At 44.4% G+C, this 14,782-nt stretch overlaps 1 protein-coding gene across 1 annotated transcript in view; it reads right to left on the bottom strand.

The window, feature by feature from the left end:
• Positions 1 to 7,253: 7,253 nt before the first annotated feature.
• T265_03775 (hypothetical protein) overlaps positions 7,254 to 14,782 on the bottom strand; it is a gene marked incomplete at both ends in the record, with an annotated part of 33,649 nt that continues 26,120 nt past the window's right edge. The window contains 2 exons of the mRNA XM_009168328.1: positions 7,254 to 7,927; positions 12,295 to 12,380. Coding sequence (XP_009166592.1) covers positions 7,784 to 7,927; positions 12,295 to 12,380 — 230 coding nt within the window. The remainder of the gene's footprint in view (positions 7,928 to 12,294; positions 12,381 to 14,782) is intronic.

Below are 14,782 nucleotides of genomic sequence, written 5' to 3'. Positions count from 1 at the left end.
AACTGATAAGTAGCCAAGAAATTCAGCGCGGAAACGTCAGTCTAATTGACAAGGCAATCGCAGAACAACAAACTTAAAATTTCTGTAAGGAAAGAACTTTCCGTAGTTAAAACATGGAATTTCTGTTCGGCAAATTAGTTTTGTGCTTCGCAAAAACTACTTTTAGAAAATTGAATTTGAATACCACCAGTGAACCCAATGTGATTCTAGGCGTGTCCGGAGGTCAGCCACCTCTAACAAATCGAACAGCACGTCAATCTGACGGATGTGTCACGTGCGAGCTACGGACCGAACGAAGGCATGCCCTGATTGACCTGATTAGAGCATCTTCAGCTCGAAGCTTCTCATTTCCTCACGGAGATTCTAGCACGACCTTGTGGAACACTGTGATTACCGTATAAACACAGTTGTGATATTTTTTTCTTTGTCTTCATAAAGGACTGTCTGAAGCTACCATAAAGGTCGGTGCAGGAAGCCAAGGGACCGTGACAGAGTTGTACGACCATACAGCAAGACACAACACTAGGCAAAAACCAAGGATAAATTTGTTTGCACTTAAACTGCTCTCCAAACATACGGTGCAGAAAACGTATACTAAAACGCTGACATTTCAGAGGAACCTGGAGTCTACTTGCAGATACAAAGAAGTGCTACATTTCTCTGTAAAAATTGTTTACCTTACTGCTGTATTCCCGGATCCAGAAATGATGCCCAAATGATCATGATGAACCAGTTGATCGATAGGTCACTAATCAATACTCATCACATCAAGTCTATGCTGGCTCGCTAAAACTCTGTCTAATTGCCTGAATATCAATGTACTTTTAATCGAATCACTCTGGCCGACAGTAGTACTGTTATTCAGATGCTACCCCGCAGTCCCCGCAACTATAATACTATGCCATTATATAATATAATAATGCCAATATATTATATAATATTATAATATTATAACAGCCATGCAACCACGCCAACTTTCATAATGATGATCGGGACAGGTTGCTTAATTTTATCCATCCCATTTGCTGTAGGGCGTAAAGATATATGACAGAAGAACGTTAGAGTAAATATAAGGAAAATATTGGATGCAACAAGGGTGTACAAGAAACGTACACAACTGCGTATGATTATGAGCTTTTACAGTGATGCGACGTGTGTGTACCGATTCTTGTCATAATCCACCCTAGATGTTGGTGTCAGATTAGAATGAGACCGCTGTTATGAGCTGGAAGGACGTGATCAGAGACGTGAGAACGAGCGCACAGATCTGCATCTAGGACGCGAGCCCGATCATTCCTCATGCTGAAAGAAGGTCGGAACGTCTGGGGGGCTTTTACTACCTCAACCAAGGGCAAAGGACAGTCTGAGCAACGTGGAATATACATATTTTGAACGATCTCGGAGAACGATAGATGCGCTATGACGCATGCTGAGGAGAGAAGCGCGGTCTTTTTGAAAAAAGGTAGAACATGCCGAAAAGATCCAACAGTTAGCGGCTTCCAAGGTTACCGCAGCAACCAAGCAGAATAATTATGCTAAATACTGACCGTCTGAACTGGATACATTTAGTAAATAAAATGATGGAATTTACAATGGCTGCGCTTTTTATTCCGCCCGCGCTCAGTCTGACCGCAGCTGAGGATTTCCAGCAACAGTGTCGAACGGTTCTGCTTGTGCGCTGGGAGAAGGAAGGAAAACGGCTGATTCTTTTATCAGGAGATAACAGATGGAGCCTGACGCGTTTCACAACTCTGTACATAATCCATGGGTATGGTTTGGCTTCAACGGCAGACGCAGCTGGAATCTAGAAGAGCCCGATTATTTTAAAATCTGCGAACTAGAATTCACTTCCCCACACCAGTCACCATGGAATTTTTCAAAAAATCGTACTTTTTAAATGTAAATAGACATGATGAGGTACAAAACAAGAAAAAGTTGATGATTCCATTGTGTTTTATGACAAAATAAAAGTACTGAAAAATTCTGCCTGAGTATTCTACCAAATCACTCACGAAAGATCCGAGAGCGCATAAAGTTCCACAGTCGTAAACATACCAGATGGTTTGTTTCCATAAACCAGACTCCCGGACTAAAAACTGTGCTCTAGAAGGATGTTCATTTGGAGATAAACTCCATGTGTTATTTGTTAGGCCGCGGATAAATTGGGAAGCGCTTTTCTTCCTGGAATATACGTACAGCTATATCACTTTCCACAATGAGGCTCAATCAACGATTTTTCAGATCTCTAGGCCCAAAAATCGAAGATGTGTATCACCCATGTAGAACTTAGGTATGGCAAAATATAGTGGCCGAAATGAGTCCAGGGGTCACATGACTCCACTTGTTGTATTTTTGCCAGTTACTTGAAATTGCGTAGTGTCTGGTAGGTTTTACTTCTGTCGATTCATTGAGTCAAGGTGTTTTGTCGACTTTACTGATAAAGACCAGTGATGGATGGTCGATTCTCGATCAATCAGCACCCAATTACATCCCAATAATCTGTCTTCAGGAACCAAAGAACCTCACGTCGCAGTGCATGAAACAGGGTGTTCTTGATCAGATCTCACAAACTAGTAGGCGCCTTTCGATAGGCGTTTTAAACAAATAAAGAAAGTGTGTATATTTGAGTGCTCACTAACTAATGATTCATATGTGCTGCCTGGAACTGCCTGGAACCAAGTGGAAAATTGTGCTTCCCTACTTTTGAAAATAGTAGGATGAGCATGTACTACTGAGACAAGCATCAGTAGCGTGAAATATCAGTCTTGCTCGGTGACTCCCCAACTCGCTTCTCTTGAATAGCCCAATTTATGCCTAATTTGAAAGACACTTAGACTGTTCTTTTGATTCCGATGTCTGAATGCTCTGATTTCGTCACCAATCCGAAAGTAGAGTGGCAGGAGGGAACTATCCAAAGCTCAGTTGGATACCACTAAGTTCATTGGTGTAAACCCAAACCCTCTGACTGTGACTACCTGATGAGCTCCAAGAAGAGCGAAACCGGTCGTGGGCTGTCGAATAATTTTCAGCAACCTTATGAGTAGTGCATCACGAAGCACACTTATGTTTGAAAGTGCTAGCTGAATAGTTTGACGTTGACCATATATAGCAAGCCTACAACGCAAGGTTGCCATTCATCTCGGAAGATTTCTGGGTTGTGGTGGATAACATGCAGTACTCCCTCTGTAAAAAAACCACTGTCCGAGACTGTTTTAACCGCCTTTGGGCGAGGTAGATCTTTTCATGTGAAGGGACAACCGAGGGCAATCACGGTGCCCATCGGCTGCACAATGACCTTAGCTGCAGAACCTTCGCGAGTGAAATAAAACTTTCTGCGCCAAAATATTGCATTTTGTTGCGTCTGTGCTCAAACCAAAATCCATCCCAGTCTACGTTCATATCTTTTCAGCTCGCCGAATTTCATTGTCCACTTGAGCAATCATACCTCTGACAGAAAAAGTCTGGTGGAATACCTTCCTGGCATCGCTGACAACCAGGGATGCCTAGATGGGGCTCAAAAGTATGGACTCATACTCTGAACTCAATTGGCTGTCTCTTCTAGTCCAACAGGACACATCGTAGCTTTTGAAAATTCAGTTCCATTGTGCGAATACTGAGCGCCGACTATCACCCTTGTGAGGAAAAGTAGCAGGAAGCCCGCCACGATGAACCCTGTCTCATCCACAGTGGTCGGATTCATGCATGTGTATAAAAAGAGGATAGTGAAGAGGCCGACATTCAATACAGCACAATACGATCCGAGGAACGATGTAGGGCAAATTATGCAGTCCTACAAAAACATAGTTCTTACCTTTGATGGCTTACTGGCTAACCTAATACGTCGTCTCCTAGCAAAACTGAATACTAGTGAAGAAGCACTGAAACCGATTGCTGTTGCGGAAGCCATCATGTTGGCCTGGCCGCACCAGACACACGGAGATGTAGTGCGTGGGTAGCGAGAAGATTTTGAAGTTTCAAAGAAAACTGCATCGTGCAACTAAGGCCCAACCATGATAATCTTGGAAACACTTTACAACTATTTGGTACGTGTTGGTGGCTACTATCGAAACCTCGAATTTCCCGGGCGATTCGAACTGGTTACTGGGTCACACACCATTCTGCTACGGATCTCTGACCAGCTACGTGGTTGCCTGGAAACTCGACAACATACAGAGCGTCTGTCCTTCAAACGAACTTGATGGCATTGTTGACGACTTCGCCTTGGGAGAGGCAATACGAGATACTGGTTTCTCCTACATTGTTCACTCATGATTTTTAGGCAGTGGAACTATCCCAGAGTTTCAACAGGAATTATACTCCCAAGGTGAAGTCAATCGATGCTACTGACCGGCTAGCCATGGCGAAATCGTCCGAGGTCCACGAGGGGCGTCCTGCTGACGATTATGTACAAAGATGAAAAAGTTTTAATGTGCTTCTAGGTATTCCAACATCAGATGATCTAGCGTGTTGTGTCGAGTTTCATCTGGAAATTCCGGTATCATGTATTGTTAGGGGAAACCTCGGAGCAACGGAGATCCCTGATTACTCCAACTGCCTGTTCTCGGAAGAAGGCTTAAAAGATTAAAGGGCCTATTAGCAGTGCACTCTAATAGGAGAACCAACTCTGTAGGTAACCGGACTACACAACTGTCAGTGGAATAACCATTTCCGTCGAGACAGATTTCATTGGTTGTCCTTCACTTACCCTTGACAGATGAGTTATATTTTTAGCACCACTTTTTGGCCACTTGGGTTTCTGACTTGGTCAAGCAAACCGGGCGATCAAGCGGCTATCCAGACCGGGGTTCACGATAATAAGAAGGCATTAAGGGACTGTGGTCCACAGCAAGTTGGCGACGGAACAATTGAAAATCAAACTCCACAATGCCACTTTCACATTAAAAACTGATTTTGATTTCGCAACAGCAGGCAAAATTTCGAGAGTCTCAGTTGAGGTTGGTCGAAGCAATCCTTCACAAATTGGAAATTCGAAGCCCAGCTACAACTGAAACGAAGAAGTCTTCTGTTGACGCTGTTGCGAACAGTAAAGTTGAGTTTCACTAAAATGCAGAATCCAATTCCACTTTCGAATCATGGTTCCGAAGATACGAAGACGTTTTCGGACGAAGTTTACACAGTTGAATGACAAATTGATTAATTTTATTCCCCCGAAATCTCTGAAGGAATTTTCTTCTGATTAACTTGTATAACTTTTCAATGATATTTTTTTCGAATCGCCTTCTTTACTGGACGTTCTCCACAAGAGTTTGGAGCTGGTCAAATCGAATAGGGATGACTATCTTACGTATGCAAGCGTAGTGAACCCTCAGTGTAAAAGATGCAAGCCCAAAGAAATGACAGGATCAATTTAAATGTCTCATCTTTATCTGTGGGCTACAGTCACCACGAGATTGCTAAGCGAGATTGAGCACGATCCACTAATGAGCTCCCAAACGGTTACCACAGGGTGTTAACGCTTGTTTTATCTAAAGCACGATACAACGCAATAATCTATCTCAGTCCCGCCATGTGCACACCGTTTCGAACATTATTCAAAGGTCAGGTGCGAAGAAGCCGTCGGTGGAGTTCAGTAAGCCACCTACGCCCTTCTGGCAGCGCCATGAATGGCACTTGGTCCGCTTCTGCCCTTTCAAGAAGCACCAGTGTCAGAAGTGCCACAAAAAAGGGACACAAAGAAGAGTGTTGCCGCACAACCTTCTCTCAACAAGGCAATAAACCGTTCAAGCGAACAGTGCGTCGTTTAAAGCCACACACCAAACCAGTACTGGTCACTTTCAACCCGGAATGGAAATGTCAGAGGAAATCTGTGTCAGTTGTCCTAAATGACACACTCGTATGTGTGCAACTCGATACCGCCTCCGACATCACAATCATCCCAAAAGATACCTGGAAAATGATGGGTAGACCCCCTTTCTACCCCACAAATCGTGTTTCTCCAAACGCTTCTGGTGGAAAACTACAGTTGACCGGTGTGCTCTCATGTTCTGTGCTGTGCAACAATATTCTTTTCACTTCTTTATTCACGACCGAGAGGTTGAATGCGTTGCCTGTGAACATTTTCATAGAACATTTGGATATGGACAGAGGAAGGACAGCAGACACCTAGGTGGAGGAGCAGCTAAGTGAAGTGCCTGTGTATAAAAAATCACGAAGGACGACACACAGACCGACGTCGGTGACAATGATTCAAGTTAATCCGAGACAGGAGACTTAAACTAGTCAAATTCAAAGGGGAGATATCAGGAAAACCAGCCCCGAAGGCAACTGGACACAACTGCCAATGGGATAACCGTTGCCGTCGAGGTAGATCTGATTGGTTGTTCCTCATTTGCCCTTGACAGATGAGTTCTAGAACTTTCCACGTGAGCTTCATAAACAGCCCGTTTTCGGACTGTACGCATCAATCTTCAATAGATCAGCTGATTCGCATGTTCATTGGCGTTTTGGTTTGGCTAGGGGAATCAGGCTATCAAGCACCAAGTATTCATTAGGGCTTCAGGTGATCTATGTTCTCTGTGGATTTTGGGAGTTCTGAGTCCAATACGTCAGATCCGTTCAATGGTATGATTTACTCAGCTGTTTCACGCCGAATGGTAAGCGCAATAGACGGAAGTCTATCCACTCAAGAGTTTCTTCGCTGCTCATATCGTGGGCTACGAAAGCTGGGTCTGAAGCACAGGAATCGGATAAACGGATCAAGTGTGTTTTCAAGTAAACCACCAGCGAATTCAAGCCCATCAACATGAGAGAAGGCAGATTTCTCCATCCACTCGACAATATCCCAAGCGACGAGTATTCTACAACCTCCGTCCTGTTAGCAATTCCTTTTTAAACGGAGAGGCGTATACGGACGTTCTAGTCACAGAGACTGAGAATCCTCGATTTCTAAACGCCCACAAACGGTATGAGTAGATTCGGTTTCAGATGCTGGATGAATAAATCAGCTTTGAAGAGACTTGGTGCTGCTCAAGAGCGAATATGTACGAGGTCACTCATGGCCACTATCCCCCCAAGAAGTCGCGAACTCTACGATTAGCCTAACTAATGGGACATGTAGCGTACATACTGATAGGACACGTTTTCTGATCCTGAATGAAGGGATCGTAAGTGACGAAGAGGATTCAGTAAGTGCTTTTGATAGCCTCGTACAGGTCCCATTCAAGAGTGGCACCCAAAAATCTTGAACCCAAGTGAAAAGTCGGATGGTCAAAATGGTAAGTTGTATTGTACAGCAGAAAACAAGCTCAAGCTGGAATATTGAATCGGTTTGGCGAAACATTTCATTGAATCCACACACACACACACACACACACACACACACGAGAACTGCGCAAAACAAATGGACGGCAAATCACGAACGTCATCATGAAGCGAGGGCAATCAAAAAATGGAGCTCACGAAGGGAGAAAAGAGACCTGGTTTGAACACAGCCGATGATTGTGATACGGATAGGGAAGTAAGATAGTGTGCATATGCGAGTGCAAAAGAGATTCCAACGTAATCAGATTGATCAACCGATATTTTGGCGTTTTTATGGGGCAGGAACGGGTTACCGGGTGGTCGACCCCAAAACACGTTCGGCGTTGTTCGCCCGGACAAGTTGCATAATTATCACATAAGATTAAGTTGCTATACGCAGACATGGTTACAGATGATTGATGCTCAGTGTTAGCGAGGTAAACATGGGGCCAATTCATGAAAATCACGCGGGAGTTTATTTGTGCATTGACAATCCGAATGCACTGCTGTGTGATAAGCAACGCTACTCGCCGAAAGCGTCCGGTGAGGAAGTCGTGATTGACTGCGCCGATGGTACGTTTGCGGATAGTTTTGAAAGACCTCCACAGGTTCCTGGCTGCACATCTTTAAGCCGATCCAGGGTGGACTTAATCAGATCAATATGTGTCTGAGGAGGGAGAGAACAAACACGGTTCAGGTGAACTAATAAAAAAGCGATGAAAAGCTGATGAAGATAACACTATGATAACACTAAGATAAAACTATGAAATCCCAACAGCCGGGAGCTCCAAATATGAGGAGGGACAAACACGGTTCAGGTGAACTAATAAAAAAGCGATGAAAAGCTGATGAAGATAACACTATGATAACACTAAGATAAAACTAAACTATTCCAGCAGCCGGGAGCTCCAAATATTGCACCATCAGAGCGGAGAGCGTTGAACACACTGAGACAGGTAGGTAGTATTGTCATTACGACGGCCGATAAGGGTAAAGCCACAGTAGTGATGAATAAGAGCGACTATCTTCAAAAGGTCAGGCAACACCTCGCCGATGGACCCTACCGACAAACTACCGGTAGCAGTATTACTTCAATAATGAATAAGAGTAAGGTTGAAGTTGGGAGATATTTAAGATGCGTAATAAACCATTTGGGGCAATGTAAGTGGTATCGGTTGTATCCAAAAAGTGCGATTCAACCGCGACTCTACGGACTGCCAAAAATCCACAAGGCAGATGTACCGATAAGGCCAATAGTGGATGGTATAGGCGCGCCGCCGCATGAACTGGCCAGATTCTTAGCTAGTATACTAAAACCGCTCACGGGGAAATCAAGCACCTTCATTAGGCATTCGTATGACTTTGCCAACAAGGTCGCAGGGCTTCCTTTGGAGATGGACGAAGTCCTCGTGAGTTTTGACGTAATATAAATGTACACAAACACCCCTAGGGCAGATGCTCTGGAGGTAACTAAGAGGTTGTTACTGACAGACACAACACTCGGGGAACGGACACAGCTCTCGGTGGATGAAATAGTTGAGGGCATAAGAGTGTGTTTGAATCTTGATAAGTTTGTTTTTGACACAACTGTTTACTCACAAGAACAAGGCCTTGCAATGGGATCTCCAATATCCCCAGTTTTAGCCAGTATTTACATGCAGGACTTCGAACAAATAGCTTTGGCCGGATATCATTGTCCACCCAAAGTTTTTGGCGTTATGTTGACGACACGTTTGTTGTGATCAAACGAGACAACGTAAACAGCTTCCACGACTATCTCAATAGTTTAAACCCACACATTAAGTTTAGCATGGAGATAGAGTCCACATCGGGCACATTACCCTTTCTGGACTGTATAACACATAAGGTTGGTGGGAAATTGAAAACGACTGTCTACCAGAAACCAACAGACACGGGAACCGTCTTAAGCTATTCATCAGCACACCCAAAGTCCGTGTACGCCAGCATTGTCTCATCGATGTTTCGTCGAGTTAGAGCGCTGTGCACAGAAGAGATCGACCGGACGGCAGCTCAAATCGAGATTGCCAACAAACTTCAAGAAATAGGATACCCAGTGAGTTTGATTAGGCGACAACTAAGGAAGATATTGGTTCCAGTATCTAGACCCAGTAAAGAATGGATTGGCACAGCAGTCATTCCATATAAAGCAGGAACATCGGAGGTTATTCGAAGATTGTTGAACTTAGCCAACATTAGAGTAGCTTTTCAGAAGGGAAAAACGCTACGCTCAGTTTTGGTGCAATTGAAAGATCCCCTGCCGGCTGAAAGGACTAGGGACTGTGTGTACAAAATTAACTGCAACGATTGTGCTAAGGTTTATATAGGACAAACTGCCAGGGAATTGCACACCAGAATTGGTGAGCATAAAAGAAGGATTAACAAGCCACCAAGGAATGCAGAAGAATACCAAACGCTGGTCAAAGACTCAGCGATGGCGGTACATGCCTTAGACACGGGACATAGAATAGATCTGGAGAATGTGGAAGTCTTAAGACGGGGACTGCGATTCACACCACAACGGCTGATAGCCGAGGCGGTGGAAATCACTAAGCATCACAGCGTGAATAGAATCGAGGGTGTGGAGCTAGCGAGCGTATGGAAAGCGGTCTTAGATAAGCCGAGTTGACACGTGACGGTGTGGTTGTCAATCCACTTAGGATCATTAGAAAAAACCGGGGGGTAGGGGTGGAAACCCCAACCGACCAAAGGTCACAGCATCCCTCCTACACAACTTTCTTAGCACTAGCTCACCCACACAGACTAACAGAAGGTTCAAACGAAGTTCAAGAGGAACCATCAAATGAACCGAACCAGAAGAACTAGACCCTAGGCAGGACCCAAACACATGTAGGTTTCCCCACCGACCCAACACTTGTTCAACCACTCTAACACACTAAAATCCCTCGGCCGACACCCAGCAGAGATTGAGCTTGGTTTAGTAAATTGGTTCTCCTTCCGCCTTAAATCTCGACCAACCTCGGAACCTAGTCACTTGGCCTGACGAAGCTTTTGCGTCAAAAGCGAAACGTTGCCCAGCAATAAACCTACCGATTGTCACCAAACTTTTTCGAAAACTATCATGAGTTCATCGACACCACAAAACCTGCTTAGTGAACTTGTATAAAAAAGATGTGGAGCGCGAGCCACCTGTATCAATGCAGGGAAGAGTCAGTCAGACAGATCAAGCGGTGAAGACGCGCAGATAAGCACGAGCATTCGGTAGTCGTGAAAACCGATCTGGGTGGTTTTGAAGAACGCATTTGGTGACCTGGGGAAGACAACTTCAGATGCACAAGAGAAGTCCTGCGGAGCCAAGCTGCGCACCAGAGACCCTAAAAAATAGCTTGGACAAATAGCAAAGGTAGGTAAAACCGGAGTTGAAGAAGCTGATGAAAATCAGAGTAAGCTAAGTTTCGTATTCCGACGGTTTATCAGATGAAGAGTGTACGACATCTGATTCGTGACGTATTTCAACTTCTCATGTATGGCATAGTTTCAGTATTTTGCAACCAAACGCAAGAAACAAAAAAATGCACCACGGCATACAGATGGAAGTGAGTGCCACATTCTCACGAGGATTTGAAAACACATGTAGTTGACAGGCTACCTCGCTGAAGGTTGCCTTTGACCAAATAAAACCGGATAGCTTGTTGAAATACGGGCTTTGACGGGCTTCCAACAATTATGCCAACCCCAGTTAGTGTTTAGGCCTGAAAAGTGCCATATGGTAGTGAGATGCGTAACGGAAAATTTGTAAACCTGGTGCTATTAAAATTCGCAACGATGGATCAGGGAACAGGTGGTTGGTAGAATACGAGGCCCTTTATTTACGGAAATCATAGAGTTCTGGCACCTAGTCATGCTCTACGCATGCCAAGTTATCAACTGGTGAGAAGAACAATTTCTTCTGTATCAAACCCGAGTGGTGCAAACCGAGATTTGACCACAGTATCACGTACGACAGGTTACGAGTGACTTCCACAATGAGTTTCACGTGATCAGTCTTGTGACTGGGTAGAGATGTAGCAAGCTGTGGCCGCTAGTCGATGTTGATGGCATTTGTGTTGCCAATCTCTACCCACATTGCCTGAATGTAAGTTTTGCGGTGGGTTAGCACCGTGTCCTTTTCCTTTCTCTTACCCCCCTCATTAAGTAAGTGTTTTCACACTGGTATTGCTGTCATTGAAGATGACGGGGTGGGTAAAAAGCGTACACACAGACCCCATGACTGGTGGTATGGTCAGGGTCGGGAAACCTAGAAAGCTTGGTCAGCTTTTTCCTTGAGAGCCTTAAACAAGCGCCCCCTCACCTAAAGCGCTTTTCGTTCAATAATTTATGCTTCCAGGTTGCCTTATGTGAACAGCCATTCAAAGAAAACGAAACCGTCCAGCTGTAATACCCTTTCGGTGCCCAGCTGCCATGCTGCTCGAAGGAAGCATACTGCCAGGTTGCCCAAGCCTAGACAGGGGAAGTCGAGAGGCAGAGGTCGGGTTCGAATCACGGTGGCTAACTGTCATACCACCCGAAGGTTGCACGAAGGCTAGGGTAGTGTCCAGTTGCCCGAGGATAAACAGGGAAAATCGAGAGGCTAACTGCCATACCACCCGAAAGTTGCACGAAGGCTAGGATAGTGTCCAGCTGCCCGAGGATAAACAGGGAAAATCGAGAGACAGAGATCGGGTTCGGACAACAGATCTTCCGGTCAGTAAATTCACACCCAAACCACTTGGGCCATCTAGTACATCATATATAGCCAATGAGTTGCTCTCCATAGCAAACAAACAGCTGGAGAACCAGATGATCGTGGACTCGTTTCGACGACAGCTAGAAAAAATACGAGGAGAATCCGCCAATAGGAGTTTCATGTTTGATAATAAAGGTAGCTTCACATTCTGGGGGTATCCAGTCGTGATACAGATAGTGATCGAAAAATTAACACAGTAAATGGTTGACGTTAGAAATGTATACATCATTGGTTTATAGTATAGAGGCATACGTAAGAAGTCGACTTACTTTGGCGTGCTTCATTTCCAATTCGGCCAGCTCAATAAGGTTCTTTTGAAAGTACTTGATCCGGCGAACTTTAAAATCCTCGAGTTCTAAAAACGCGGTAAAGGGATACGAGTGATTAGAAGACAATAAATTGCGTGGCGCCGATCTGATACAAACACCGATGGATAGGAACGGTCACTACATTAAACAAGTATGGGACGGATTTCTGTCCGACGCCTGGAGTGAATAAATTGCGCCGATCTGATACAAACACCGATGGATAGGAACGGTCACTACATTAAACAAGTATGGGACGGATTTCTGTCCGACGCCTGGAGTGTTTGGGCGGTCAATATCCTAACATGACGCGATTATCCTGATTCAATCTGAATCAGAGCAAATAAGTTAATATCGAACAAGCCTCGGTCAACGCCAAAGCGTGGTTTTTTGTTCACTCGATTTAAGTGCGTCCAGCGTGCTAACAAGCTAGCTCAAATAACACGTATACACTACTGATAAAGACAAAACTTCAGTCCTGCGCCAAGTGGGAATCAAAGTCACAAGGTGGGGTACCTCAAACAAACTCCTTCTTAGGTCCGGTCAGCCGGTAAATAACATTTGTAGCGTGGGCAAAACAAGCGATTCCCTTCAGTCATCAGTTCCTGGTTCTGACTGTTTCACACTATAAATTATGCCACCATACCTAACCCAATACTTGTGGAAGCAAAAACTGGACATTAGCTTCTAAATCCAAGGAATTTCGTCAAAGTAGCGGCAAGTACTCTACGCCGTACTCTACGGCAAGTAGGTCGACCGACAGACCTCTCTTGTTTATACGCGCTTTTCACTGAATACTGATGTACACCGTCTGGCAAACAGCTCCGCTACCAAAATAACTCTTACCACAACTTAGACCAAACCATGCTTTCCCAGGTTTTTGTTTTCCGGGGTTCTTGTGGTCCCAGTAGTGTGCGAAGTGTGTCCAGTATGAGCCGAAAACGTTCCGCTTGATCGAATGTCAATGACCAGCTCAGACTAACCGGGTTCTGTCAGAATCTGCAGTCATATCACTTTCATCTGTTTGGTTTAAATATTGTTATGAGTTCATGCCACAGCAAGGAATCAATGGACCGGAATCGCACTCTTATCAGTGGGCTACTCAATAGCTCTAGTCGAACAGCAAGAAGAAATTCGAATAGAAGATTGGATCGCAGGAAAAAGTGGTCGACAAAGAGATTGAAGAATTTGGAAAGGTAGCGGAATTGGGAAATTGCCGGAGTTTATTCCAAAATTGCCAAAAACATTGGACCAAAAACTGCAAGTCATTTAAATCATCCACAATCCACACGAAGTCTCGTCGTTCAGCCTTTTGACTTCGTGAATCCCAATTGATAACAGGGGTCAAAAACTGGTCCAGTGGAACATGTGTTACTCGGGTCAAATTTAGTCAAAAAGAGGAACAAACAACCTAGATATTGTCCCTACACATTTCGGAACGCGCTATGCAGCAAGTGGTTAGAGCGCGAATTGACTCACTGGAAGGTGCGTGGTTCGAACCCAATCTCTACCTCTGGACTTTCCCTGTCTAGGCTTGGGCAACATGGCTGTATCCCTGGCCTCGTGCTTCCTTCTGGTAGCATGGCAGCTAGGCACCGAAAGGGTGTTATAGCTGAACTATTTTAAATATTTTCTTCTAGTTGACCGTTGAGAATATGCTGCAGAGGCATTGCGAATCTAGCCTACAAAAGCCAGCAGCATTTCCCCTATTCAAGAAAAACGCAATAATAACACGCAACTTGTCATGAGGGATGACCGAAATTACCCTTTGTCGGACACTGGCAAAACAGACAAACAATTTAGAAACATGGGAATGAAAATGTAAAGACTTCTGCAGGTTTGTACGGACCATGCGAGTCCAGGGGATACTTTCGGAGACCGTATTTCCATGGAAATCTTATCGTACCATTCAGGGGAACACTAGTACACATAATAACCTAGTTTTATCCATGGGGTAGAAAAATCAAGAAAAATTATTTAGTCCGAATATGACATGCACAATCCAGTGCACTTAACAAACATGAATGCAAAGGATTGCAGGACTAGCCCCTTCTGTCTCATACGGGCTAATTCATTTTCACATTGTGAATGGGCTACTTACAAAAATAAGTAGTATATTGAAAATGGCTCAGCTGAGAGCCTGTCGGAAAAAACGTCGCGTTGCCTTAGTAACTTTTGTTCAGGGCGGTTAAGAGCAGGCATCAGGTTTCCCATAACCTGTTCTAGAAAAACGACATGTTGAGAAAATTATCCATACGGAACGTGTCACAAGTGGACAATTTCGTAGTGGACAGTGGAAGAAAAACGCCGTTAAAACCTTATGTACGCTTGAGAAAGGCCTACAGAATGCGACAATCAAAACCTGTATTGGCAATAGAAAGAAATCTTTAGGCTTAAGGTCAATCTACGATTTTGCGCATCAAGCGTTCTAGCGTGTGAAACATCTCGTTCG

Source organism: Opisthorchis viverrini (assembly GCF_000715545.1).
Source record: "Opisthorchis viverrini unplaced genomic scaffold opera_v5_60, whole genome shotgun sequence".
Lineage (NCBI taxonomy): Eukaryota > Metazoa > Platyhelminthes > Trematoda > Opisthorchiida > Opisthorchiidae > Opisthorchis > Opisthorchis viverrini.
Note: the sequence above shows the minus strand (reverse complement) of the source record. Positions and strands in the feature narration are given on the sequence as shown.